The sequence below is a fragment of the Salvelinus fontinalis genome, chromosome 35 (assembly GCF_029448725.1).
Source record: "Salvelinus fontinalis isolate EN_2023a chromosome 35, ASM2944872v1, whole genome shotgun sequence".
Lineage (NCBI taxonomy): Eukaryota > Metazoa > Chordata > Actinopteri > Salmoniformes > Salmonidae > Salvelinus > Salvelinus fontinalis.
Window position 1 is genome coordinate 37,437,262 of NC_074699.1, and position 26,812 is coordinate 37,464,073.

A 26,812-nucleotide genomic window follows, 5' to 3' on the forward strand; every position below is an offset into this window, starting at 1 on the left:
AATGTGGGCCGAGGTCAGACGAAGAGAGAGAGAGAACAGGCATCCTACGGAAAGGAGAAGGACCACAGTCTGGAACGAGTCAACAGGACGACCGTGAGTTGGGGAGGAGTGAGGAATGTGGGCCGAGGTCAGACGAAGAGAGAGAGAGAACAGGCATCCTACGGAAAGGAAAAGGGCCACAGTCTGGGACGAGTCAACAGGACGGCCGTGAGTTGGGGAGGAGTGAGGAATGTGGGCCGAGGTCAGACGAAGAGAGAGAGAGAACAGGCATCCTACGGAAAGGAGAAGGACCACAGTCTGGGACGAGTCAACAGGACGACCGTGAGTTGGGGAGGAGTGAGGAATGTGGGCCGAGGTCAGACGAAGAGAGAGAGAGAACAGGCATCCTACGGAAAGGAGAAGGACCACAGTCTGGGACGAGTCGCCAGGACGGCCGTGAGTTGGGGAGGAGTGAGGAATGTGGGCCGACGTCAGACGAAGAGAGAACAGGCATCCTACGGAAAGGAGAAGGACCACAGTCTGGGACGAGTCAACAGGACGACTGTGAGTTGGGGAGGAGTGAGGAATGTGGGCCGAGGTCAGACGAAGAGATAACAGGTATCCTATGGAAAGGAGAAGGACCACAGTCTGGGACGAGTCAACAGGACGGCCGTGAGTTGGGGAGGAGTGAGGAATGTGGGCCGAGGTCAGACGAAGAGAGAGAGAGAACAGGCATCCTACGGAAAGGAGAAGGACCACAGTCTGGGACGAGTCAACAGGACGACCGTGAGTTGGGGAGGAGTGAGGAATGTGGGCCGACGTCAGACGAAGAGAGAGAGAGAACAGGCATCCTACGGAAAGGAGAAGGACCACAGTCTGGGACGAGTCGCCAGGACGGCCGTGAGTTGGGGAGGAGTGAGGAATGTGGGCCGAGGTCAGATGAAGAGAGAACAGGTATCCTACGGAAAGGAGAAGGACCACAGTCTGGGACGAGTCGCCAGGACGGCCGTGAGTTGGGGAGGAGTGAGGAATGTGGGCCGAGGTCAGATGAAGAGAGAACAGGTATCCTACGGAAAGGAGAAGGACCACAGTCTGGGACGAGTCAACAGGACGGCCGTGAGTTGGGGAGGAGTGAGGAATGTGGGCCGAGGTCAGACGAAGAGAGAGAGAGAACAGGCATCCTACGGAAAGGAGAAGGACCACAGTCTGGGACGAGTCAACAGGACGACCGTGAGTTGGGGAGGAGTGAGGAATGTGGGCCGAGGTCAGACGAAGAGAGAGAGAGAACAGGCATCCTACGGAAAGGAGAAGGACCACAGTCTGGGACGAGTCGCCAGGACGGCCGTGAGTTGGGGAGGAGTGAGGAATGTGGGCCGACGTCAGACGAAGAGAGAACAGGCATCCTACGGAAAGGAGAAGGACCACAGTCTGGGACGAGTCAACAGGACGACTGTGAGTTGGGGAGGAGTGAGGAATGTGGGCCGAGGTCAGATGAAGAGATAACAGGTATCCTATGGAAAGGAGAAGGACCACAGTCTGGGACGAGTCAACAGGACGGCCGTGAGTTGGGGAGGAGTGAGGAATGTGGGCCGAGGTCAGACGAAGAGAGAGAGAGAACAGGCATCCTACGGAAAGGAGAAGGACCACAGTCTGGGACGAGTCAACAGGACGACCGTGAGTTGGGGAGGAGTGAGGAATGTGGGCCGACGTCAGACGAAGAGAGAGAGAGAGAGAACAGGCATCCTACGGAAAGGAGAAGGACCACAGTCTGGGACGAGTCGCCAGGACGGCCGTGAGTTGGGGAGGAGTGAGGAATGTGGGCCGACGTCAGACGAAGAGAGAACAGGTATCCTACGGAAAGGAGAAGGACCACAGTCTGGGACGAGTCAACAGGACGGCCGTGAGTTGGGGAGGAGTGAGGAATGTGGGCCGAGGTCAGACGAAGAGAGAGAGAGAACAGGCATCCTACGGAAAGGAGAAGGACCACAGTCTGGAACGAGTCAACAGGACGACCGTGAGTTGGGGAGGAGTGAGGAATGTGGGCCGAGGTCAGACGAAGAGAGAGAGAGAACAGGCATCCTACGGAAAGGAAAACGGCCACAGTCTGGGACGAGTCAACAGGACGACCGTGAGTTGGGGAGGAGTGAGGAATGTGGGCCGACGTCAGACGAAGAGAGAGAGAGAACAGGCATCCTACGGAAAGGAGAAGGACCACAGTCTGGGACGAGTCAACAGGACGGCCGTGAGTTGGGGAGGAGTGAGGAATGTGGGCCGAGGTCAGACGAAGAGAGAGAGAGAACAGGCATCCTACGGAAAGGAGAAGGACCACAGTCTGGAACGAGTCAACAGGACGACCGTGAGTTGGGGAGGAGTGAGGAATGTGGGCCGAGGTCAGACGAAGAGAGAGAGAGAACAGGCATCCTACGGAAAGGAAAAGGGCCACAGTCTGGGACGAGTCAACAGGACGGCCGTGAGTTGGGGAGGAGTGAGGAATGTGGGCCGAGGTCAGACGAAGAGAGAGAGAGAACAGGCATCCTACGGAAAGGAGAAGGACCACAGTCTGGGACGAGTCAACAGGACGACCGTGAGTTGGGGAGGAGTGAGGAATGTGGGCCGAGGTCAGACGAAGAGAGAGAGAGAACAGGCATCCTACGGAAAGGAGAAGGACCACAGTCTGGGACGAGTCGCCAGGACGGCCGTGAGTTGGGGAGGAGTGAGGAATGTGGGCCGACGTCAGACGAAGAGAGAACAGGCATCCTACGGAAAGGAGAAGGACCACAGTCTGGGACGAGTCAACAGGACGACTGTGAGTTGGGGAGGAGTGAGGAATGTGGGCCGAGGTCAGACGAAGAGATAACAGGTATCCTATGGAAAGGAGAAGGACCACAGTCTGGGACGAGTCAACAGGACGGCCGTGAGTTGGGGAGGAGTGAGGAATGTGGGCCGAGGTCAGACGAAGAGAGAGAGAGAACAGGCATCCTACGGAAAGGAGAAGGACCACAGTCTGGGACGAGTCGCCAGGACGGCCGTGAGTTGGGGAGGAGTGAGGAATGTGGGCCGAGGTCAGATGAAGAGAGAACAGGTATCCTACGGAAAGGAGAAGGACCACAGTCTGGGACGAGTCGCCAGGACGGCCGTGAGTTGGGGAGGAGTGAGGAATGTGGGCCGAGGTCAGATGAAGAGAGAACAGGTATCCTACGGAAAGGAGAAGGACCACAGTCTGGGACGAGTCAACAGGACGGCCGTGAGTTGGGGAGGAGTGAGGAATGTGGGCCGAGGTCAGACGAAGAGAGAGAGAGAACAGGCATCCTACGGAAAGGAGAAGGACCACAGTCTGGGACGAGTCAACAGGACGACCGTGAGTTGGGGAGGAGTGAGGAATGTGGGCCGAGGTCAGACGAAGAGAGAGAGAGAACAGGCATCCTACGGAAAGGAGAAGGACCACAGTCTGGGACGAGTCGCCAGGACGGCCGTGAGTTGGGGAGGAGTGAGGAATGTGGGCCGACGTCAGACGAAGAGAGAACAGGCATCCTACGGAAAGGAGAAGGACCACAGTCTGGGACGAGTCAACAGGACGACTGTGAGTTGGGGAGGAGTGAGGAATGTGGGCCGAGGTCAGATGAAGAGATAACAGGTATCCTATGGAAAGGAGAAGGACCACAGTCTGGGACGAGTCAACAGGACGGCCGTGAGTTGGGGAGGAGTGAGGAATGTGGGCCGAGGTCAGACGAAGAGAGAGAGAGAACAGGCATCCTACGGAAAGGAGAAGGACCACAGTCTGGGACGAGTCAACAGGACGACCGTGAGTTGGGGAGGAGTGAGGAATGTGGGCCGACGTCAGACGAAGAGAGAGAGAGAGAGAACAGGCATCCTACGGAAAGGAGAAGGACCACAGTCTGGGACGAGTCGCCAGGACGGCCGTGAGTTGGGGAGGAGTGAGGAATGTGGGCCGAGGTCAGATGAAGAGAGAACAGGTATCCTACGGAAAGGAGAAGGACCACAGTCTGGGACGAGTCGCCAGGACGGCCGTGAGTTGGGGAGGAGTGAGGAATGTGGGCCGAGGTCAGATGAAGAGAGAACAGGTATCCTACGGAAAGGAGAAGGACCACAGTCTGGGACGAGTCAACAGGACGGCCGTGAGTTGGGGAGGAGTGAGGAATGTGGGCCGAGGTCAGACGAAGAGAGAGAGAGAACAGGCATCCTACGGAAAGGAGAAGGACCACAGTCTGGGACGAGTCAACAGGACGACCGTGAGTTGGGGAGGAGTGAGGAATGAGGGCCGACGTCAGACGAAGAGAGAGAGAGAACAGGCATCCTACGGAAAGGAGAAGGACCACAGTCTGTGACGAGTCGCCAGGACGGCCGTGAGTTGGGGAGGAGTGAGGAATGTGGGCCGAGGTCAGACGAAGAGAGAGAGAGAACAGGCATCCTATGGAAAGGAGAAGGACCACAGTCTGGGACGAGTCAACAGGACGACCGTGAGTTGGGGAGGAGTGAGGAATGTGGGCCGACGTCAGACGAAGAGAGAGAGAGAACAGGCATCCTACGGAAAGGAGAAGGACCACAGTCTGGGACGAGTCGCCAGGACGGCCGTGAGTTGGGGAGGAGTGAGGAATGTGGGCCGACGTCAGACGAAGAGAGAACAGGTATCCTACGGAAAGGAGAAGGACCACAGTCTGGGACGAGTCAACAGGACGGCCGTGAGTTGGGGAGGAGTGAGGAATGTGGGCCGAGGTCAGACGAAGAGAGAGAGAGAACAGGCATCCTACGGAAAGGAGAAGGACCACAGTCTGGAACGAGTCAACAGGACGACCGTGAGTTGGGGAGGAGTGAGGAATGTGGGCCGAGGTCAGACGAAGAGAGAGAGAGAACAGGCATCCTACGGAAAGGAAAAGGGCCACAGTCTGGGACGAGTCAACAGGACGACCGTGAGTTGGGGAGGAGTGAGGAATGTGGGCCGACGTCAGACGAAGAGAGAGAGAGAACAGGCATCCTACGGAAAGGAGAAGGACCACAGTCTGGGACGAGTCAACAGGACGACCGTGAGTTGGGGTGGAGTGAGGAATGTGGGCCGAGGTCAGACGAAGAGAGAGAGAGAACAGGCATCCTACGGAAAGGAGAAGGACCACAGTCTGGGACGAGTCGCCAGGACGGCCGTGAGTTGGGGAGGAGTGAGGAATGTGGGCCGACGTCAGACGAAGAGAGAACAGGCATCCTACGGAAAGGAGAAGGACCACAGTCTGGGACGAGTCAACAGGACGACTGTGAGTTGGGGAGGAGTGAGGAATGTGGGCCGAGGTCAGATGAAGAGATAACAGGTATCCTATGGAAAGGAGAAGGACCACAGTCTGGGACGAGTCAACAGGACGGCCGTGAGTTGGGGAGGAGTGAGGAATGTGGGCCGAGGTCAGACGAAGAGAGAGAGAGAACAGGCATCCTACGGAAAGGAGAAGGACCACAGTCTGGGACGAGTCAATAGGACGACCGTGAGTTGGGGAGGAGTGAGGAATGTGGGCCGACGTCAGACGAAGAGAGAGAGAGAGAGAACAGGCATCCTACGGAAAGGAGAAGGACCACAGTCTGGGACGAGTCGCCAGGACGGCCGTGAGTTGGGGAGGAGTGAGGAATGTGGGCCGAGGTCAGATGAAGAGACAACAGGTATCCTACGGAAAGGAGAAGGACCACAGTCTGGGACGAGTCGCCAGGACGGCCGTGAGTTGGGGAGGAGTGAGGAATGTGGGCCGAGGTCAGATGAAGAGAGAACAGGTATCCTACGGAAAGGAGAAGGACCACAGTCTGGGACGAGTCAACAGGACGGCCGTGAGTTGGGGAGGAGTGAGGAATGTGGGCCGAGGTCAGACGAAGAGAGAGAGAGAACAGGCATCCTACGGAAAGGAGAAGGACCACAGTCTGGGACGAGTCAACAGGACGACCGTGAGTTGGGGAGGAGTGAGGAATGAGGGCCGACGTCAGACGAAGAGAGAGAGAGAACAGGCATCCTACGGAAAGGAGAAGGACCACAGTCTGGGACGAGTCGCCAGGACGGCCGTGAGTTGGGGAGGAGTGAGGAATGTGGGCCGAGGTCAGACGAAGAGAGAGAGAGAACAGGCATCCTATGGAAAGGAGAAGGACCACAGTCTGGGACGAGTCAACAGGACGACCGTGAGTTGGGGAGGAGTGAGGAATGTGGGCCGACGTCAGACGAAGAGAGAGAGAGAACAGGCATCCTACGGAAAGGAGAAGGACCACAGTCTGGGACGAGTCAACAGGACGACCGTGAGTTGGGGAGGAGTGAGGAATGTGGGCCGACGTCAGACGAAGAGAGAGAGAGAACAGGCATCCTACGGAAAGGAGAAGGACCACAGTCTGGGACGAGTCGCCAGGACGGCCGTGAGTTGGGGAGGAGTGAGGAATGTGGGCCGAGGTCAGATGAAGAGAGAACAGGTATCCTATGGAAAGGAGAAGGACCACAGTCTGGGACGAGTCAACAGGACGGCCGTGAGTTGGGGAGGAGTGAGGAATGTGGGCCGAGGTCAGACGAACAGAGAGAGAGAACAGGCATCCTACGGAAAGGAGAAGGACCACAGTCTGGGACGAGTCAACAGGACGACCGTGAGTTGGGGAGGAGTGAGGAATGTGGGCCGACGTCAGACTTAGAGAGAGAGAGAACAGGCATCCTACGGAAAGGAGAAGGACCACAGTCTGGGACGAGTCAACAGGACGGCCGTGAGTTGGGGAGGAGTGAGGAATGTGGGCCGACGTCAGACGAAGAGAGAACAGGTATCCTACGGAAAGGAGAAGGACCACAGTCTGGGACGAGTCGCCAGGACGGCCGTGAGTTGGGGAGGAGTGAGGAATGTGGGCCGACGTCAGACGAAGAGAGAGAGAGAACAGGCATCCTACGGAAAGGAGAAGGGCCACAGTCTGGGACGAGTCAACAGGACGGCCGTGAGTTGGGGAGGAGTGAGGAATGTGGGCCGAGGTCAGAGAGAGAGAGAACAGGCATCCTATGGAAAGGAGAAGGACCACAGTCTGGGACGAGTCAACAGGACGGCCGTGAGTTGGGGAGGAGTGAGGAATGTGGGCCGAGGTCAGACGAAGAGAGAGAGAGAACAGGCATCCTACGGAAAGGAGAAGGGCCACAGTCTGGGACGAGTCAACAGGACGGCCGTGAGTTGGGGAGGAGTGAGGAATGTGGGCCGAGGTCAGATGAAGAGAGAACAGGTATCCTATGCAAAGGAGAAGGACCACAGTCTGGGACGAGTCGACAGGACGGCCGTGAGTTGGGGAGGAGTGAGGAATGTGGGCCGAGGTCAGACGAAGAGAGAGAGAGAACAGGCATCCTACGGAAAGGAGAAGGACCACAGTCTGGGACGAGTCAACAGGACGACCGTGAGTTGGGGAGGAGTGAGGAATGTGGGCCGAGGTCAGACGAAGAGAGAGAGAGAACAGGCATCCTACGGAAAGGAGAAGGGCCACAGTCTGGGACGAGTCAACAGGACGACCGTGAGTTGGGGAGGAGTGAGGAATGTGGGCCGACGTCAGACGAAGAGAGAGAGAAAACAGGCATCCTACGGAAAGGAGAAGGACCACAGTCTGGGACGAGTCAACAGGACGACCGTGAGTTGGGGAGGAGTGAGGAATGTGGGCCGAGGTCAGACGAAGAGAGAGAGAGAACAGGCATCCTACGGAAAGGAGAAGGACCACAGTCTGGGACGAGTCGCCAGGACGGCCGTGAGTTGGGGAGGAGTGAGGAATGTGGGCCGAGGTCAGATGAAGAGAGAACAGGTATCCTACGGAAAGGAGAAGGACCACAGTCTGGGACGAGTCGCCAGGACGGCCGTGAGTTGGGGAGGAGTGAGGAATGTGGGCCGAGGTCAGATGAAGAGAGAACAGGTATCCTACGGAAAGGAGAAGGACCACAGTCTGGGACGAGTCAACAGGACGGCCGTGAGTTGGGGAGGAGTGAGGAATGTGGGCCGAGGTCAGACGAAGAGAGAGAGAGAACAGGCATCCTACGGAAAGGAGAAGGACCACAGTCTGGGACGAGTCAACAGGACGACCGTGAGTTGGGGAGGAGTGAGGAATGTGGGCCGACGTCAGACGAAGAGAGAGAGAGAACAGGCATCCTACGGAAAGGAGAAGGACCACAGTCTGGGACGAGTCGCCAGGACGGCCGTGAGTTGGGGAGGAGTGAGGAATGTGGGCCGAGGTCAGACGAAGAGAGAGAGAGAACAGGCATCCTATGGAAAGGAGAAGGACCACAGTCTGGGACGAGTCAACAGGATGACCGTGAGTTGGGGAGGAGTGAGGAATGTGGGCCGAGGTCAGACGAAGAGAGAGAGAGAACAGGTATCCTATGGAAAGGAGAAGGACCACAGTCTGGGACGAGTCAACAGGACGGCCGTGAGTTGGGGAGGAGTGAGGAATGTGGGCCGACGTCAGACGAAGAGAGAACAGGTATCCTACGGAAAGGAGAAGGACCACAGTCTGGGACGAGTCGCCAGGACGGCCGTGAGTTGGGGAGGAGTGAGGAATGTGGGCCGACGTCAGACGAAGAGAGAGAGAGAACAGGCATCCTACGGAAAGGAGAAGGGCCACAGTCTGGGACGAGTCAACAGGACGACCGTGAGTTGGGGAGGAGTGAGGAATGTGGGCCGACGTCAGACGAAGAGAGAGAGAGAACAGGCATCCTACGGAAAGGAGAAGGACCACAGTCTGGGACGAGTCAACAGGACGACCGTGAGTTGGGGAGGAGTGAGGAATGTGGGCCGAGGTCAGACGAAGAGAGAGAGAGAACAGGCATCCTACGGAAAGGAGAAGGACCACAGTCTGGGACGAGTCGCCAGGACGGCCGTGAGTTGGGGAGGAGTGAGGAATGTGGGCCGACGTCAGACGAAGAGAGAACAGGCATCCTACGGAAAGGAGAAGGACCACAGTCTGGGACGAGTCAACAGGACGACTGTGAGTTGGGGAGGAGTGAGGAATGTGGGCCGAGGTCAGATGAAGAGATAACAGGTATCCTATGGAAAGGAGAAGGACCACAGTCTGGGACGAGTCAACAGGACGGCCGTGAGTTGGGGAGGAGTGAGGAATGTGGGCCGAGGTCAGACGAAGAGAGAGAGAGAACAGGCATCCTACGGAAAGGAGAAGGACCACAGTCTGGGACGAGTCAACAGGACGACCGTGAGTTGGGGAGGAGTGAGGAATGTGGGCCGACGTCAGACGAAGAGAGAGAGAGAGAGAACAGGCATCCTACGGAAAGGAGAAGGACCACAGTCTGGGACGAGTCGCCAGGACGGCCGTGAGTTGGGGAGGAGTGAGGAATGTGGGCCGAGGTCAGATGAAGAGAGAACAGGTATCCTACGGAAAGGAGAAGGACCACAGTCTGGGACGAGTCGCCAGGACGGCCGTGAGTTGGGGAGGAGTGAGGAATGTGGGCCGAGGTCAGATGAAGAGAGAACAGGTATCCTACGGAAAGGAGAAGGACCACAGTCTGGGACGAGTCAACAGGACGGCCGTGAGTTGGGGAGGAGTGAGGAATGTGGGCCGAGGTCAGACGAAGAGAGAGAGAGAACAGGCATCCTACGGAAAGGAGAAGGACCACAGTCTGGGACGAGTCAACAGGACGACCGTGAGTTGGGGAGGAGTGAGGAATGAGGGCCGACGTCAGACGAAGAGAGAGAGAGAACAGGCATCCTACGGAAAGGAGAAGGACCACAGTCTGGGACGAGTCGCCAGGACGGCCGTGAGTTGGGGAGGAGTGAGGAATGTGGGCCGAGGTCAGACGAAGAGAGAGAGAGAACAGGCATCCTATGGAAAGGAGAAGGACCACAGTCTGGGACGAGTCAACAGGACGACCGTGAGTTGGGGAGGAGTGAGGAATGTGGGCCGACGTCAGACGAAGAGAGAGAGAGAACAGGCATCCTACGGAAAGGAGAAGGACCACAGTCTGGGACGAGTCAACAGGACGACCGTGAGTTGGGGAGGAGTGAGGAATGTGGGCCGACGTCAGACGAAGAGAGAGAGAGAACAGGCATCCTACGGAAAGGAGAAGGACCACAGTCTGGGACGAGTCGCCAGGACGGCCGTGAGTTGGGGAGGAGTGAGGAATGTGGGCCGAGGTCAGATGAAGAGAGAACAGGTATCCTATGGAAAGGAGAAGGACCACAGTCTGGGACGAGTCAACAGGACGGCCGTGAGTTGGGGAGGAGTGAGGAATGTGGGCCGAGGTCAGACGAACAGAGAGAGAGAACAGGCATCCTACGGAAAGGAGAAGGACCACAGTCTGGGACGAGTCAACAGGACGACCGTGAGTTGGGGAGGAGTGAGGAATGTGGGCCGACGTCAGACTTAGAGAGAGAGAGAACAGGCATCCTACGGAAAGGAGAAGGACCACAGTCTGGGACGAGTCAACAGGACGGCCGTGAGTTGGGGAGGAGTGAGGAATGTGGGCCGACGTCAGACGAAGAGAGAACAGGCATCCTACGGAAAGGAGAAGGACCACAGTCTGGGACGAGTCGCCAGGACGGCCGTGAGTTGGGGAGGAGTGAGGAATGTGGGCCGACGTCAGACGAAGAGAGAGAGAGAACAGGCATCCTACGGAAAGGAGAAGGGCCACAGTCTGGGACGAGTCAACAGGACGGCCGTGAGTTGGGGAGGAGTGAGGAATGTGGGCCGAGGTCAGAGAGAGAGAGAACAGGCATCCTATGGAAAGGAGAAGGACCACAGTCTGGGACGAGTCGACAGGACGGCCGTGAGTTGGGGAGGAGTGAGGAATGTGGGCCGAGGTCAGACGAAGAGAGAGAGAGAACAGGCATCCTACGGAAAGGAGAAGGACCACAGTCTGGGACGAGTCAACAGGACGACCGTGAGTTGGGGAGGAGTGAGGAATGTGGGCCGAGGTCAGACGAAGAGAGAGAGAGAACAGGCATCCTACGGAAAGGAGAAGGACCACAGTCTGGGACGAGTCGCCAGGACGGCCGTGAGTTGGGGAGGAGTGAGGAATGTGGGCCGACGTCAGACGAAGAGAGAACAGGCATCCTACGGAAAGGAGAAGGACCACAGTCTGGGACGAGTCAACAGGACGACTGTGAGTTGGGGAGGAGTGAGGAATGTGGGCCGAGGTCAGATGAAGAGATAACAGGTATCCTATGGAAAGGAGAAGGACCACAGTCTGGGACGAGTCAACAGGACGGCCGTGAGTTGGGGAGGAGTGAGGAATGTGGGCCGAGGTCAGACGAAGAGAGAGAGAGAACAGGCATCCTACGGAAAGGAGAAGGACCACAGTCTGGGACGAGTCAACAGGACGACCGTGAGTTGGGGAGGAGTGAGGAATGTGGGCCGACGTCAGACGAAGAGAGAGAGAGAGAGAACAGGCATCCTACGGAAAGGAGAAGGACCACAGTCTGGGACGAGTCAACAGGACGGCCGTGAGTTGGGGAGGAGTGAGGAATGTGGGCCGAGGTCAGAGAGAGAGAGAACAGGCATCCTATGGAAAGGAGAAGGACCACAGTCTGGGACGAGTCGACAGGACGGCCGTGAGTTGGGGAGGAGTGAGGAATGTGGGCCGAGGTCAGACGAAGAGAGAGAGAGAACAGGCATCCTACGGAAAGGAGAAGGACCACAGTCTGGGACGAGTCAACAGGACGACCGTGAGTTGGGGAGGAGTGAGGAATGTGGGCCGAGGTCAGACGAAGAGAGAGAGAGAACAGGCATCCTACGGAAAGGAGAAGGGCCACAGTCTGGGACGAGTCAACAGGACGACCGTGAGTTGGGGAGGAGTGAGGAATGTGGGCCGACGTCAGACGAAGAGAGAGAGAGAACAGGCATCCTACGGAAAGGAGAAGGACCACAGTCTGGGACGAGTCAACAGGACGACCGTGAGTTGGGGAGGAGTGAGGAATGTGGGCCGAGGTCAGACGAAGAGAGAGAGAGAACAGGCATCCTACGGAAAGGAGAAGGACCACAGTCTGGGACGAGTCGCCAGGACGGCCGTGAGTTGGGGAGGAGTGAGGAATGTGGGCCGAGGTCAGATGAAGAGAGAACAGGTATCCTACGGAAAGGAGAAGGACCACAGTCTGGGACGAGTCAACAGGACGACTGTGAGTTGGGGAGGAGTGAGGAATGTGGGCCGACGTCAGACGAAGAGAGAGAGAGAGAGAACAGGCATCCTACGGAAAGGAGAAGGACCACAGTCTGGGACGAGTCGCCAGGACGGCCGTGAGTTGGGGAGGAGTGAGGAATGTGGGCCGACGTCAGACGAAGAGAGAACAGGTATCCTACGGAAAGGAGAAGGACCACAGTCTGGGACGAGTCAACAGGACGACCGTGAGTTGGGGAGGAGTGAGGAATGTGGGCCGAGGTCAGACGAAGAGAGAGAGAGAACAGGCATCCTATGGAAAGGAGAAGGACCACAGTCTGGGACGAGTCAACAGGACGACCGTGAGTTGGGGAGGAGTGAGGAATGTGGGCCGAGGTCAGATGAAGAGAGAGAGAGAACAGGTATCCTACGGAAAGGAGAAGGGCCACAGTCTGGGACGAGTCAACAGGACGACCGTGAGTTGGGGAGGAGTGAGGAATGTGGGCCGACGTCAGACGAAGAGAGAACAGGCATCCTATGGAAAGGAGAAGGACCACAGTCTGGGACGAGTCAACAGGACGGCCGTGAGTTGGGGAGGAGTGAGGAATGTGGGCCGAGGTCAGACGAAGAGAGAACAGGCATCACTGAAGTCCTGCCTAGCAACAGAGATGTATTGGCTGTCCAGATGTGCAAGGAGGAGACTCAGCGTAGGAGGAAGGGTCAATTCCAGTGGTTTGTGTAAATATGTTTTTGTCTATTCAGCTGTCTGACCCATTGGGTGAATAAACTAGCTTTTCCTACCGTTAGTTTGTACTCTGTTTATATCCTAACACAGTATTAAATACCCGGTTGTTTATACCCGGTTGTTTCACACTCTGATGTCAGCAACTCTGTTTCAGCAACTAGTGTTTATCAGGAACAAACAGTCAGAGATTCATTTTGAGGCGTGTCTGGATGAGTCCAAACTCATCTGGAAACATATTTCTGTGATAATGTCATTTAGCTGCAGGTACAGTAATAGCAGTTGGACTGACAGTTGTTCCTGCATCTAGAAAGGCTAAATAAATCAGTTCTTAAACAGAGCTGAGCCTGTAAACAAACCTCTGTTGGAAATAGAGGTTACATGTTTCCTCCAAGTTAGAGGCGCCTGTCCCTGATTGGCCCTGGGGTGATGATGCTCTGCCGACATCTCCATGTCTGTACGGCTTGACGACAGCAGCATCTTGGAGACGGAACACAAAGAGTCGACTCCCTCCGTCCTCCCCACTGTCAGGACCGGGACGCTGATCACCTGGGGGAGAAGGAACGGCTTAATACCCATCATTACAACAGTTATTTTATAGAACGGTTAAAGCCTGAAGAGGAACCTTAGTACCCATCATTACAACTGAGTTAGTTTATATAACGGTTAAAGCCTATGTTGATATCCTGTAGGTCAGTAAATGTAAACTAACGATATTTTCCATAAAAGATATATTAGACCATAAAGAGGGGATCAGTTGTTGGTCACCGCAGGTAGAAAAGCCTGGAAGATGGCTCATTAAAACAGTCAATACAGCGGGTAAAGCCTATGTTCAAATAGAATGTCGTCCTCCAGCCAGATCGCTCTGTCAAACTGCTAGCAATGTAGCCTGGAAGAGAGGAACCGGACTCAGAGGGGTGGTCAGTCCTCTCCTGGCTGTACCTGGTAGAGAGGAACCAGGCTCAGTGGGCCAGTCCTCTCCTGGATGTACCTGGTAGAGAGGAACCGGGCTCAGAGGGGTGGCCAGTCCTCTCCTGGCTGTACCTGGTAAAGAGGAACCGGACTCAGAGGGGTGGCCAGTCCTCTCCTGGCTGTACCTGGTAAAGAGGAACCGGACTCAGAGGGGTGGCCAGTCCTCTCCTGGCTGTACCTGGTAGAGAGGAACCAGGCTCAGAGGGCCAGTCCTCTCCTGGCTGTACCTGGTAGAGAGGAACCGGGCTCAGAGGGGTGGCCAGTCCTCTCCTGGCTGTACCTGGTAAAGAGGAACCGGACTCAGAGGGGTGGCCAGTCCTCTCCTGGCTGTACCTGGTCGAGAGGAACCAGGCTCAGAGGGCCAGTCCTCTCCTGGCTGTACCTGCTAGAGAGGAACCGGGCTCAGAGGGGTGGCCAGTCCTCTCCTGGCTGTACCTGGTAGAGAGGAACCGGACTCAGAGGGGTGGTCAGTCCTCTCCTGGCTGTACCTGGTAGAGAGGAACCAGGCTCAGAGGGCCAGTCCTCTCCTGGATGTACCTGGTAAAGAGGAACCGGGCTCAGAGGGGTGGCCAGTCCTCTCCTGGCTGTACCTGGTAGAGAGGAACCGGGCTCAGAGGGGTGGCCAGTCCTCTCCTGGCTGTACCTGGTAAAGAGGAACCGGGCTCAGAGGGCCAGTCCTCTCCTGGCTGTACCTGGTAGAGAGGAACCGGGTTCAGAGGGCCAGTCCTCTCCTGGCTGTACCTGGTAGAGAGGAACCGGGCTCAGAGGGGTGGCCAGTCCTCTCCTGGCTGTACCTGGTAGAGAGGAACCGGGCTCAGAGGGGTGGCCAGTCCTCTCCTGGCTGTACCTGGTAGAGAGGAACCGGGCTCAGAGGGGTGGCCAGTCCTCTCCTGGCTGTACCTGGTAAAGAGGAACCGGGCTCAGAGGGCCAGTCCTCTCCTGGCTGTACCTGCTAGAGAGGAACCGGGCTCAGAGGGGTGGCCAGTCCACTCCTGGCTGTACCTGGTAGAGAGGAACCGGGCTCAGAGGGGTGGCCAGTCCTATCCTGGCTGTACCTGGTAAAGAGGAACCGGGCTCAGAGGGCCAGTCCTCTCCTGGCTGTACCTGGTAGAGAGGAACCGGGTTCAGAGGGCCAGTCCTCTCCTGGCTGTACCTGGTAGAGAGGAACCGGGTTCAGAGGGCCAGTCCTCTCCTGGCTGTACCTGGTAGAGAGGTACCGGGCTCAGAGGGGTGGCCAGTCCTCTCCTGGCTGTACCTGGTAGAGAGGAACCGGGCTCAGAGGGGTGGTCAGTCCTCTCCTGGCTGTACCTGGTAAAGAGAAACCGGACTCAGAGGGGTGGCCAGTCCTCTCCTGGCTGTACCTGGTAGAGAGGAACCGGGCTCAGAGGGGTGGCCAGTCCTCTCCTGGCTGTACCTGGTAAAGAGGAACCGGACTCAGAGGGGTGGCCAGTCCTCTCCTGGCTGTACCTGGTAGAGAGGAACCGGGCTCAGAGGGGTGGTCAGTCCTCTCCTGGCTGTACCTGGTAAAGAGGAACCGGACTCAGAGGGGTGGCCAGTCCTCTCCTGGCTGTACCTGGTAGAGAGGAACCGGGCTCAGAGGGGTGGCCAGTCCTCTCCTGGCTGTACCTGGTAGAGAGGAACCGGGCTCAGAGGGGTGGCCAGTCCTCTCCTGGCTGTACCTGGTAAAGAGGAACCGGGTTCAGAGGGGTGGCCAGTCCTCTCCTGGCTGTACCTGGTAGAGAGGAACCGGGCTCAGAGGGGTGGCCAGTCCTCTCCTGGCTGTACCTGGTAGAGAGGAACCGGGCTCAGAGGGGTGGTCAGTCCTCTCCTGGCTGTACCTGGTAAAGAGGAACCGGACTCAGAGGGGTGGCCAGTCCTCTCCTGGCTGTACCTGGCAGAGAGGAACCGGGCTCAGAGGGGTGGCCAGTCCTCTCCTGGCTGTACCTGGTAGAGAGGAACCAGGCTCAGAGGGGTGGCCAGTCCTCTCCTGGCTGTACCTGGTAAAGAGGAACCGGGTTCAGAGGGGTGGCCAGTCCTCTCCTGGCTGTACCTGGTAGAGAGGAACCGGGTTCAGAGGGGTGGCCAGTCCTCTCCTGGCTGTACCTGGTAGAGAGGAACCGGGCTCAGAGGGGTGGTCAGTCCTCTCCTGGCTGTACCTGGTAAAGAGGAACCGGACTCAGAGGGGTGGCCAGTCCTCTCCTGGCTGTACCTGGTAGAGAGGAACCAGGCTCAGAGGGCCAGTCCTCTCCTGGCTGTACCTGCTAGAGAGGAACCGGGCTCAGAGGGGTGGCCAGTCCTCTCCTGGCTGTACCTGGTAGAGAGGAACCGGACTCAGAGGGGTGGTCAGTCCTCTCCTGGCTGTACCTGGTAGAGAGGAACCAGGCTCAGAGGGCCAGTCCTCTCCTGGATGTACCTGGTAGAGAGGAACCGGGCTCAGAGGGGTGGCCAGTCCTCTCCTGGCTGTACCTGGTAAAGAGGAACCAGGCTCAGAGGGCCAGTCCTCTCCTGGCTGTACCTGGTAGAGAGGAACCGGGTTCAGAGGGCCAGTCCTCTCCTGGCTGTACCTGGTAGAGAGGAACCGGGTTCAGAGGGGTGGCCAGTCCTCTCCTGGCTGTACCTGGTAAAGAGGAACCGGGCTCAGAGGGGTGGCCAGTCCTCTCCTGGCTGTACCTGGTAGAGAGGAACCGGGTTCAGAGGGGTGGCCAGTCCTCTCCTGGCTGTACCTGGTAGAGAGGAACCGGGCTCAGAGGGGTGGCCAGTCCTCTCCTGGCTGTACCTGGTAGAGAGGAACCGGGTTCAGAGGGGTGGCCAGTCCTCTCCTGGCTGTACCTGGTAGAGAGGAACTGTGCTCAGAGGGGTGGCCAGTCCTCTCCTGGCTGTACCTGGTAGAGAGGAACCGGGCTCAGAGGGGTAGCCAGTCCTCTCCTGGCTGTACCTGGTAAAGAGGAACCGGGTTCAGAGGGGTGGCCAGTCCTCTCCTGGCTGTACCTGGTAAAGAGGAACCGGGCTCAGAGGGGTAGCCAGTCCTCTCCTGGCTGTACCTGGTAAAGAGGAACCGGGTTCAGAGGGGTGGCCAGTCCTCTCCTGGCTGTACCTGGTAAAGAGGAACCGGGCTCAGAGGGGTGGCCAGTCCTCTCCTGGCTGTACCTGGTAAAGAGGAACCGGGCTCAGAGGGGTAGCCAGTCCTCTCCTGGCTGTACCTGGTAAAGAGGAACCGGGTTCAGAGGGGTGGCCAGTCCTCTCCTGGCTGTACCTGGTAAAGAGGAACCGGGCTCAGAGGGGTGGTCAGTCCTCTCCTGGCTGTACCTGGTAGAGAGGAACCAGGCTCAGAGGGGTGGCCAGTCCTCTCCTGGCTGTACCTGGTAAAGAGGAACCGGGGTCAGAGGGGTGGCCAGTCCTCTCCTGGCTGTACCTGGTAAAGAGGAACCGGGCTCAGAGGGGTGGCCAGTCCTCTCCTGGATGTACCTGGTAAAGAGGAACCGGGCTCAGAGGGCCATTCCTCTCCTGGCTGTACCTGGTAGAGAGGAACCGGGTTCAGAGGGGTGGCCAGTCCTCTCCTGGATGTACCTGGTAAAGAGGAACCGGGCTCAGAGGGCCAGTCCTCTCCTGGCTGTACCTGGTAAAGAGGAACCGGGCTCAGAGGGGTGGCCAGTCCTCTCCTGGCTGTACCTGGTAAAGAGGAACCGGGCTCAGAGGGCCAGTCCTCTCCTGGCTGTACCTGGTAGAGAGGAACCGGGTTCAGAGGGGTGGCCAGTCCTCTCCTGGATGTACCTGGTAAAGAGGAACCGGGCTCAGAGGGCCAGTCCTCTCCTGGCTGTACCTGGTAGAGAGGAACCGGGTTCAGAGGGCCAGTCCTCTCCTGGCTGTACCTGGTAGAGAGGAACCGGGTTCAGAGGGCCAGTCCTCTCCTGGCTGTACCTGGTAGAGAGGAACCGGGCTCAGAGGGGTGGCCAGTCCTCTCCTGGCTGTACCTGGTAGAGAGGAACCGGGCTCAAAGGGGTGGCCAGTCCTCTCCTGGCTGTACCTGGTAGAGAGGAACCGGGCTCAGAGGGGTGGTCAGTCCTCTCCTGGCTGTACCTGGTAAAGAGGAACCGGGTTCAGAGGGGTGGCCAGTCCTCTCCTGGCTGTACCTGGTAAAGAGGAACCGGGCTCAGAGGGGTGGCCAGTCCTCTCCTGGCTGTACCTGGTAGAGAGGAACCGGGTTCAGAGGGGTGGCCAGTCCTCTCCTGGCTGTACCTGGTAAAGAGGAACCGGGCTCAGAGGGGTGGCCAGTCCTCTCCTGGCTGTACCTGGTAGAGAGGAACCGGGCTCAGAGGGGTGGCCAGTCCTCTCCTGGCTGTACCTGGTAGAGAGGAACCGGGTTCAGAGGGGTGGCCAGTCCTCTCCTGGCTGTACCTGGTAGAGAGGAACCGGGCTCAGAGGGGTGGCCAGTCCTCTCCTGGATGTACCTGGTAAAGAGGAACCGGGCTCAGAGGGCCAGTCCTCTCCTGGCTGTACCTGGTAGAGAGGAACCGGGTTCACAGGGCCAGTCCTCTCCTGGCTGTACCTGGTAGAGAGGAACCGGGTTCAGAGGGCCAGTCCTCTCCTGGCTGTACCTGGTAGAGAGGAACCGGGCTCAGAGGGGTGGCCAGTCCTCTCCTGGCTTTACCTGGTAGAGAGGAACCGGGCTCAAAGGGGTGGCCAGTCCTCTCCTGGCTGTACCTGGTAGAGAGGAACCGGGCTCAGAGGGGTGGTCAGTCCTCTCCTGGCTGTACCTGGTAAAGAGGAACCGGGTTCAGAGGGGTGGCCAGTCCTCTCCTGGCTGTACCTGGTAGAGAGGAACCGGGTTCAGAGGGGTGGCCAGTCCTCTCCTGGCTGTACCTGGTAGAGAGGAACCGGGCTCAGAGGGCCAGTCCTCTCCTGGCTGTACCTGGTAGAGAGGAACCGGGTTCAGAGGGGTGGCCAGTCCTCTCCTGGCTGTACCTGGTAAAGAGGAACCGGGCTCAGAGGGGTGGCCAGTCCTCTCCTGGATGTACCTGGTAGAGAGGAACCGGGTTCAGAGGGGTGGCCAGTCCTCTCCTGGCTGTACCTGGTAGAGAGGAACCGGGCTCAGAGGGGTGGCCAGTCCTCTCCTGGCTGTACCTGGTAGAGAGGAACCGGGTTCAGAGGGGTGGCCAGTCCTCTCCTGGCTGTACCTGGTAGAGAGGAACTGGGCTCAGAGGGGTGGCCAGTCCTCTCCTGGCTGTACCTGGTAAAGAGGAACCGGGCTCAGAGGGGTAGCCAGTCCTCTCCTGGCTGTACCTGGTAAAGAGGAACCGGGTTCAGAGGGGTGGCCAGTCCTCTCCTGGCTGTACCTGGTAAAGAGGAACCGGGCTCAGAGGGGTGGTCAGTCCTCTCCTGGCTGTACCTGGTAGAGAGGAACCGGGCTCAGAGGGGTGGCCAGTCCTCTCCTGGCTGTACCTGGTAAAGAGGAACCGGGGTCAGAGGGGTGGCCAGTCCTCTCCTGGCTGTACCTGGTAAAGAGGAACCGGGCTCAGAGGGGTGGCCAGTCCTCTCCTGGATGTACCTGGTAAAGAGGAACCGGGCTCAGAGGGCCAGTCCTCTCCTGGCTGTACCTGGTAGAGAGGAACCGGGTTCAGAGGGGTGGCCAGTCCTCTCCTGGATGTACCTGGTAGAGAGGAACCGGGCTCAGAGGGCCAGTCCTCTCCTGGCTGTACCTGGTAGAGAGGAACCGGGCTCAGAGGGGTGGCCAGTCCTCTCCTGGCTGTACCTGGTAGAGAGGAACCAGGCTCAGAGGGGTGGCCAGTCCTCTCCTGGCTGTACCTGGTAAAGAGGAACCGGGCTCAGAGGGCCAGTCCTCTCCTGGCTGTACCTGGTAAAGAGGAACCGGGCTCAGAGGGGTGGCCAGTCCTCTCCTGGCTGTACCTGGTAAAGAGGAACCGGGCTCAGAGGGCCAGTCCTCTCCTGGCTGTACCTGGTAAAGAGGAACCAGGCTCAGAGGGCCAGTCCTCTCCTGGCTGTACCTGGTAAAGAGGAACCGGGTTCAGAGGGCCAGTCCTCTCCTGGCTGTACCTGGTAAAGAGGAACCAGGCTCAGAGGGCCAGTCCTCTCCTGGCTGTACCTGGTAGAGAGGAACCGGGCTCAGAGGGGTGGCCAGTCCTCTCCTGGCTGTACCTGGTAAAGAGGAACCAGGCTCAGAGGGCCAGTCCTCTCCTGGCTGTACCTGGTAAAGAGGAACCGGGCTCAGAGGGGTGGCCAGTCCTCTCCTGGCTGTACCTGGTAAAGAGGAACCAGGCTCAGAGGGCCAGTCCTCTCCTGGCTGTACCTGCTAGAGAGGAACCGGGCTCAGAGGGGTGGCCAGTCCTCTCCTGGATGTACCTGGTAAAGAGGAACCGGGCTCAGAGGGGTGGCCAGTCCTCTCCTGGCTGTACCTGGTAAAGAGGAACCGGGCTCCGAGGGCCAGTCCTCTCCTGGCTGTACCTGGTAAAGAGGAACCAGGCTCAGAGGGCCAGTCCTCTCCTGGCTGTACCTGGTAGAGAGGAACCGGGCTCAGAGGGGTGGCCAGTCCTCTCCTGGCTGTACCTGGTAAAGAGGAACCAGGCTCAGAGGGCCAGTCCTCTCCTGGCTGTACCTGGTAGAGAGGAACCGGGCTCAGAGGGGTGGCCAGTCCTCTCCTGGATGTACCTGGTAAAGAGGAACCGGGCTCAGAGGGGTGGCCAGTCCTCTCCTGGCTGTACCTGGTAAAGAGGAACCGGGCTCAGAGGGGTGGCCAGTCCTCTCCTGGCTGTACCTGGTAGAGAGGAACCGGGCTCAAGGGGGTGGCCAGTCCTCTCCTGGCTGTACCTGGTAAAGAGGAACCGGGCTCAGAGGGGTGGCCAGTCCTCTCCTGGCTGTACCTGGTAAAGAGGAACCGGGCTCAGAGGGGTGGCCAGTCCTCTCCTGGCTGTACCTGGTAAAGAGGAACCGGGCTCAGAGGGCCAGTCCTCTCCTGGCTGTACCTGGTAGAGAGGAACCGGGCTCAGAGGGGTGGCCAGTCCTCTCCTGGCTGTACCTGGTAAAGAGGAACCGGGTTCAGAGGGGTGGCCAGTCCTCTCCTGGCTGTACCTGGTAGAGAGGAACCGGGCTCAGAGGGCCAGTCCTCTCCTGGCTGTACCTGGTAAAGAAGAACCGGACTCAGAGGGCCAGTCCTCTCCTGGCTGTACCTGGTAGATAGGAACCGGGCTCAGAGGGGTGGTCAGTCCTCTTCTGTACCGGTGGAGATTTAAGAGCACATATCGCCATTAAGGCCAGATGGTTTTTCATGACATGACATCAGGTGTGTTGATTTAGAACCATGAGGTAAAGACGTGAGGTAAAGTAAGAACAAAACCCAAGCACTCCTAGTAGCTGAGCCAGAGCCGTTACTATCTACCAGAGCCGTTACTATCTACCAGAGCCGTTACTATCTACCAGAGCCGTTACTATCTACCAGAGCCGTTACTATCTACCAGAGCCGTTACTATCTACCAGCAACGTTACTATCTACCAGAGCCGTTACTATCTACCAGAGCCGTTACTATCTACCAGAGCCGTTACTATCTACCAGAGCCGTTACTATCTACCAGAGCCGTTACTATCTACCAGAGCCGTTACTATCTACCAGAGCCGTTACTATCTACCAGAGCCGTTACTATCTACCAGAGCCGTTACTATCTACCAGAGCCGTTACTATCTACCAGAGCCGTTACTATCTACCAGAGCCGTTACTATCTACCAGAGCCGTTACTATCTACCAGAGCCGTTACTATCTACCAGAGCCGTTACTATCTACCAGAGCCGTTACTATCTACCAGCGCCGTTACTATCTACCAGCGCCGTTACTATCTACCAGAGCCGTTACTATCTACCAGAGCCGTTACTATCTACCAGAGCCGTTACTATCTACCAGCGCCGTTACTATCTACCAGAGCCGTTACTATCTACCAGAGCCGTTACTATCTACCAGAGCCGTTACTATCTACCAGAGCCGTTACTATCTACCAGAGCCGTTACTATCTACCAGCGCCGTTACTATCTACCAGCGCCGTTACTATCTACCAGCGCCGTTACTATCTACCAGAGCCGTTACTATCTACCAGAGCCGTTACTATCTACCAGAGCCGTTACTATCTACCAGAGCCGTTACTATCTACCAGAGCCGTTACTATCTACCAGAGCCGTTACTATCTACCAGAGCCGTTACTATCTACCAGCGCCGTTACTATCTACCAGCGCCGTTACTATCTACCAGAGCCGTTACTATCTACCAGAGCCGTTACTATCTACCAGCAACGTTACTATATACCAGCAACGTTACTATCTACCAGAGCCGTTACTATCTACCAGCGCCGTTACTATCTACCAGAGCCGTTACTATCTACCAGAGCCGTTACTATCTACCAGAGCCGTTACTATCTACCAGAGCCGTTACTATCTACCAGAGCCGTTACTATCTACCAGAGCCGTTACTATCTACCAGCGCCGTTACTATCTACCAGCGCCGTTACTATCTACCAGAGCCGTTACTATCTACCAGCGCCGTTACTATCTACCAGCAACGTTACTATCTACCAGCGCCGTTACTATCTACCAGAGCCGTTACTATCTACCAGAGCCGTTACTATCTACCAGAGCCGTTACTATCTACCAGAGCCGTTACTATCTACCAGAGCCGTTACTATCTACCAGCAACATTAAAAACTACCAGCAACATTACTAACTACCAGCAACATTACTAACTACCAGCAACATTACTAACTACCAGCAACATTACTAACTACCAGCAACATTAAAAACTACCAGCAAGATTAAAAACTACCAGCAACATTACTAACTACCAGCAACATTACTATCTACCAGCAACATTACTATCTACCAGCAACATTACTAACTACCAGCAACATTACTAACTACCAGCAACATTACTAACTACCAGCAACATTACTAACTACCAGCAACATGACTAACTACCAGCAACATGACTAACTACCAGCAACATTACTAACTACCAGCAACATTACTAACTACCAGCAACATTACTAACTACCAGCAACATTACTAACTACCAGCGCCATTACTATCTACCAGCAACATTACTAACTACCAGCAACATTACTAACTACCAGCAACATTACTAACTACCAGCAACATTACTAACTACCAGCAACATTACTAACTACCAGCAACATTATTAACTACCAGCAACATTACTAACTACCAGTAACATTATTAACTACCGGCAACATTACTAACTACCGGCAACATTACTAACTACCGGCAACATTACTAACTACCGGCAACATTACTAACTACCGGCAACATTACTAACTACCGGCAACATTACTAACTACCGGCAACATTACTAACTACCGGCAACATTACTAACTACCAGCAACATTACTAACTACCAGCAACATTACTAACTACCAGCAACATTACTAACTACCAGCAACATTACTATCTACCAGCAACATTAAAAACTACCAGCAACATTAAAAACTACCAGCAACTTTACTAACTCCCAGCAACATTACTAACTACCAACAACATTACTATCAACCAGCAACATTACTAACTACCAGCAACATTAAAAACTACCAGCAACTTTACTAACTCCCAGCAACATTATTAACTACCAGCAGCATTACTAACTACCAGCAGCATTACTAACTACCAGCAACATTACTATCTACCAGCAACATTACTATCTACCAGCAACATTACTAACTGCCAGCAACATTACTAACTACCAGCAACATTACTAACTACCAGCAACATTACTGACTACCAGCAACATTACTAACTACCAGCAACATTACTATCTACCAGTAACATTACTGTCTACCAGTAACATTACTATCTACCAGTAACATTACTAACTACCAGTAACATTACTAACTACCAGCAACATTACTATCTACCAGCAACATTACTAACTACCGGCAACATTACTAACTACCAGCACCATTACTAACTACCAGCACCATTACTAACTACCAGTAACATTACTAACTACCAGCAATATTACTAACTACCAGCAACATTACTAACTACCAGCAACATTACTAACTACCAGCAACATTACTAACTACCAGCAACATTACTGACTACCAGCAACATTACTAACTACCAGCAACATTACTAACTACCAGCAACATTACTAACTACCAGCAACATTACTGACTACCAGCAACATTACTAACTACCAGCAACATTACTAACTACCAGCAACATTACTATCTACCAGCAACATTACTAACTACCAGCAACATTACTAACTACCAGCAACATTACTAACTACCAGCAACATTACTGACTACCAGCAACATTACTAACTACCAGCAACATTACTATCTACCAGTAACATTACTATCTACCAGTAACATTACTAACTACCAGTAACATTACTATCTACCAGCACCATTACTAACTACCAGCAACATTACTATCAACCAGCAACATTACTATCAACCAGCAACATTACTAACTACCAGCAACATTACTAACTACCAGCAACATTACTAACTACCAGCAACATTACTAACTACCAGCAACATTACTAACTACCAGCAACATTACTATCAACCAGCAACATTACTAACTACCAGCAACATTATTAACTACCAGCAACATGACTAACTACCAGCAACATGACTAACTACCAGCAACATTATTAACTACCAGCAACATTACTAACTACCAGAGCCATTACTAACTACTAGCAACATTACTAACTACCAGCAACATTATTAACTACCAGCAACATTACTAACTACCAGCAGCATTACTAACTACCAGCAACATTACTATCTACCAGCAACATTACTAACTACCAGCAACATTACTAACTACCAGCAACATTACTAACTACCAGCAACATTACTAACTACCAGCAACATTACTAACTACCAGCAACATTATTAACTACCAGCAACATTATTAACTACCAGCAACATTATTAACTACCAGCAACATTACTATCTACCAGCAACATTACTAACTACCAGCAACATTACTAACTACCAGCAACATTACTAACTACCAGCAACATTACTAACTACCAGCAACATTACTAACTACCAGTGCCATTACTAACTACCAGTGCCATTACTAACTACCAGCAACATTACTATCTACCAGCAACATTATTAACTACCAGCAACATTACTAACTACCAGAGCCATTACTAACTACTAGCAACATTACTAACTACCAGCAACATTATTAACTACCAGCAACATTACTAACTACCAGCAACATTACTAACTACTAGCAACATTACTAACTACCAGCAACATTACTAACTACCAGCAATATTACTATCTACCAGCAACATTACTAACTACCAGCAACATTACTATCTACCAGCAATATTACTATCTACCAGCAACATTACTAACTACCAGCAACATTACTAACTACCAGCAACATTACTAACTACCAGCAACATTACTAACTACCAGCAACATTACTAACTACCAGCAACATTACTATCTACCAGCAACATTACTGACTACCGGCAACATTACTGACTACCGGCAACATTACTAACTACCAGCAACATTACTAACTACCAGCAACATTACTAACTACCAGCAACATTACTAACTGCCAGCAACATTACTAACTACCAGCAACATTACTAACTACCAGCAACATTACTAACTACCAGCAACATTACTAACTACCAGCAACATTATTAACTACCAGCAACATTACTAACTACCAGCAACATTACTAACTACCAGCAATATTACTATCTACCAGCAACATTAAAAACTACCAGCAACATTACTAACTACCAGCAACATTACTAACTACCAGCAACATTACTAACTACCAGCAACATTACTAACTACCAGCAACATTACTAACTACCAGCAACATTACTAACTACCAGCAACATTATTAACTACCAGCAACATTACTAACTACCAGCAACATTACTGACTACCGACAACATTACTAACTACCAGCAACATTACTATCTACCAGCAACATTACTAACTACCAGCAACATTACTAACTACCAGCAACATTACTATCTACCAGCAACATTACTAACTACCAGCAACATTACTAACTACCAGCAACATTACTAACTACCAGCACCATTACTAACTACCAGCAAAATTACTAACTACCAGCAACATTACTATCTACCAGCAACATTACTAACTACCAGCAACATTATTAACTACCAGCAACATTACTAACTACCAGCAACATTACTAACTACCAGCAACATTACTAACTACCGACAACATTACCAACTACCAGCAACATTACTAACTACCAGCAACATTACTAACTACCAGCAGCATTACTAACTACCAGTAACATTACTATCTACCAGCAACATTACTAACTACCAGCAACATTACTAACTACCAGCAACATTACTAACTACCAGTAACATTACTATCTACCAGCAACATTACTAACTACCAGCAACATTACTATCTACCAGAGCCATTACTAACTACCAGCAACATTACTAACTACCAGCAACATTACTAACTACCAGCAACATTACTAACTACCAGCAACATTACTATCTACCAGTAACATTACTGACTACCAGCAACATTACTAACTGCCAGCAATATGACTAACTACCAGCAACATTACTATCAGCAACATTATTAACTACCAGCAACATTACTAACTACCAGCAACATTACTAACTACCAGCAACATTACTATCTACCAGAGCCATTACTAACTACCAGCAACATTACTAACTACCAGTAACATTACTAACTCCCTGCAACATTACTAACTACCAGCAACATTACTATCAACCAGCAACATTACTATCAACCAGCAACATTAATATCAACCAGCAACATTACTAACTACCAGCAACATTAAAAACTACCAGCAACTTTACTAACTCCCAGCAACATTATTAACTACCAGCAGCATTACTAACTACCGGCAACATTACTATCTACCGGCACCATTACTAACTACCAGCAACATTACTAACTACCAGCAACATTACTAACTACCAGCAACATTACTGACCACCAGCAACA

At 54.3% G+C, this 26,812-nt stretch overlaps 1 protein-coding gene across 6 annotated transcripts in view; it reads right to left on the reverse strand.

The window, feature by feature from the left end:
- The window catches only part of wdr93 (WD repeat domain 93), a 121,455-nt gene that overhangs the window by 7,514 nt on the left and 87,129 nt on the right, over positions 1-26,812 (reverse strand). For 5 of the 6 annotated variants that reach the window (XM_055900094.1, XM_055900095.1, XM_055900093.1 and 2 more), the window contains one exon: positions 13,163-13,352. In XM_055900094.1, the coding sequence (XP_055756069.1) occupies positions 13,163-13,352 (190 nt within the window). Of the gene's footprint in view, positions 1-13,162; positions 13,353-26,812 lie in introns of those variants that run through there. The other variant, XM_055900092.1, reaches the window with a different exon arrangement.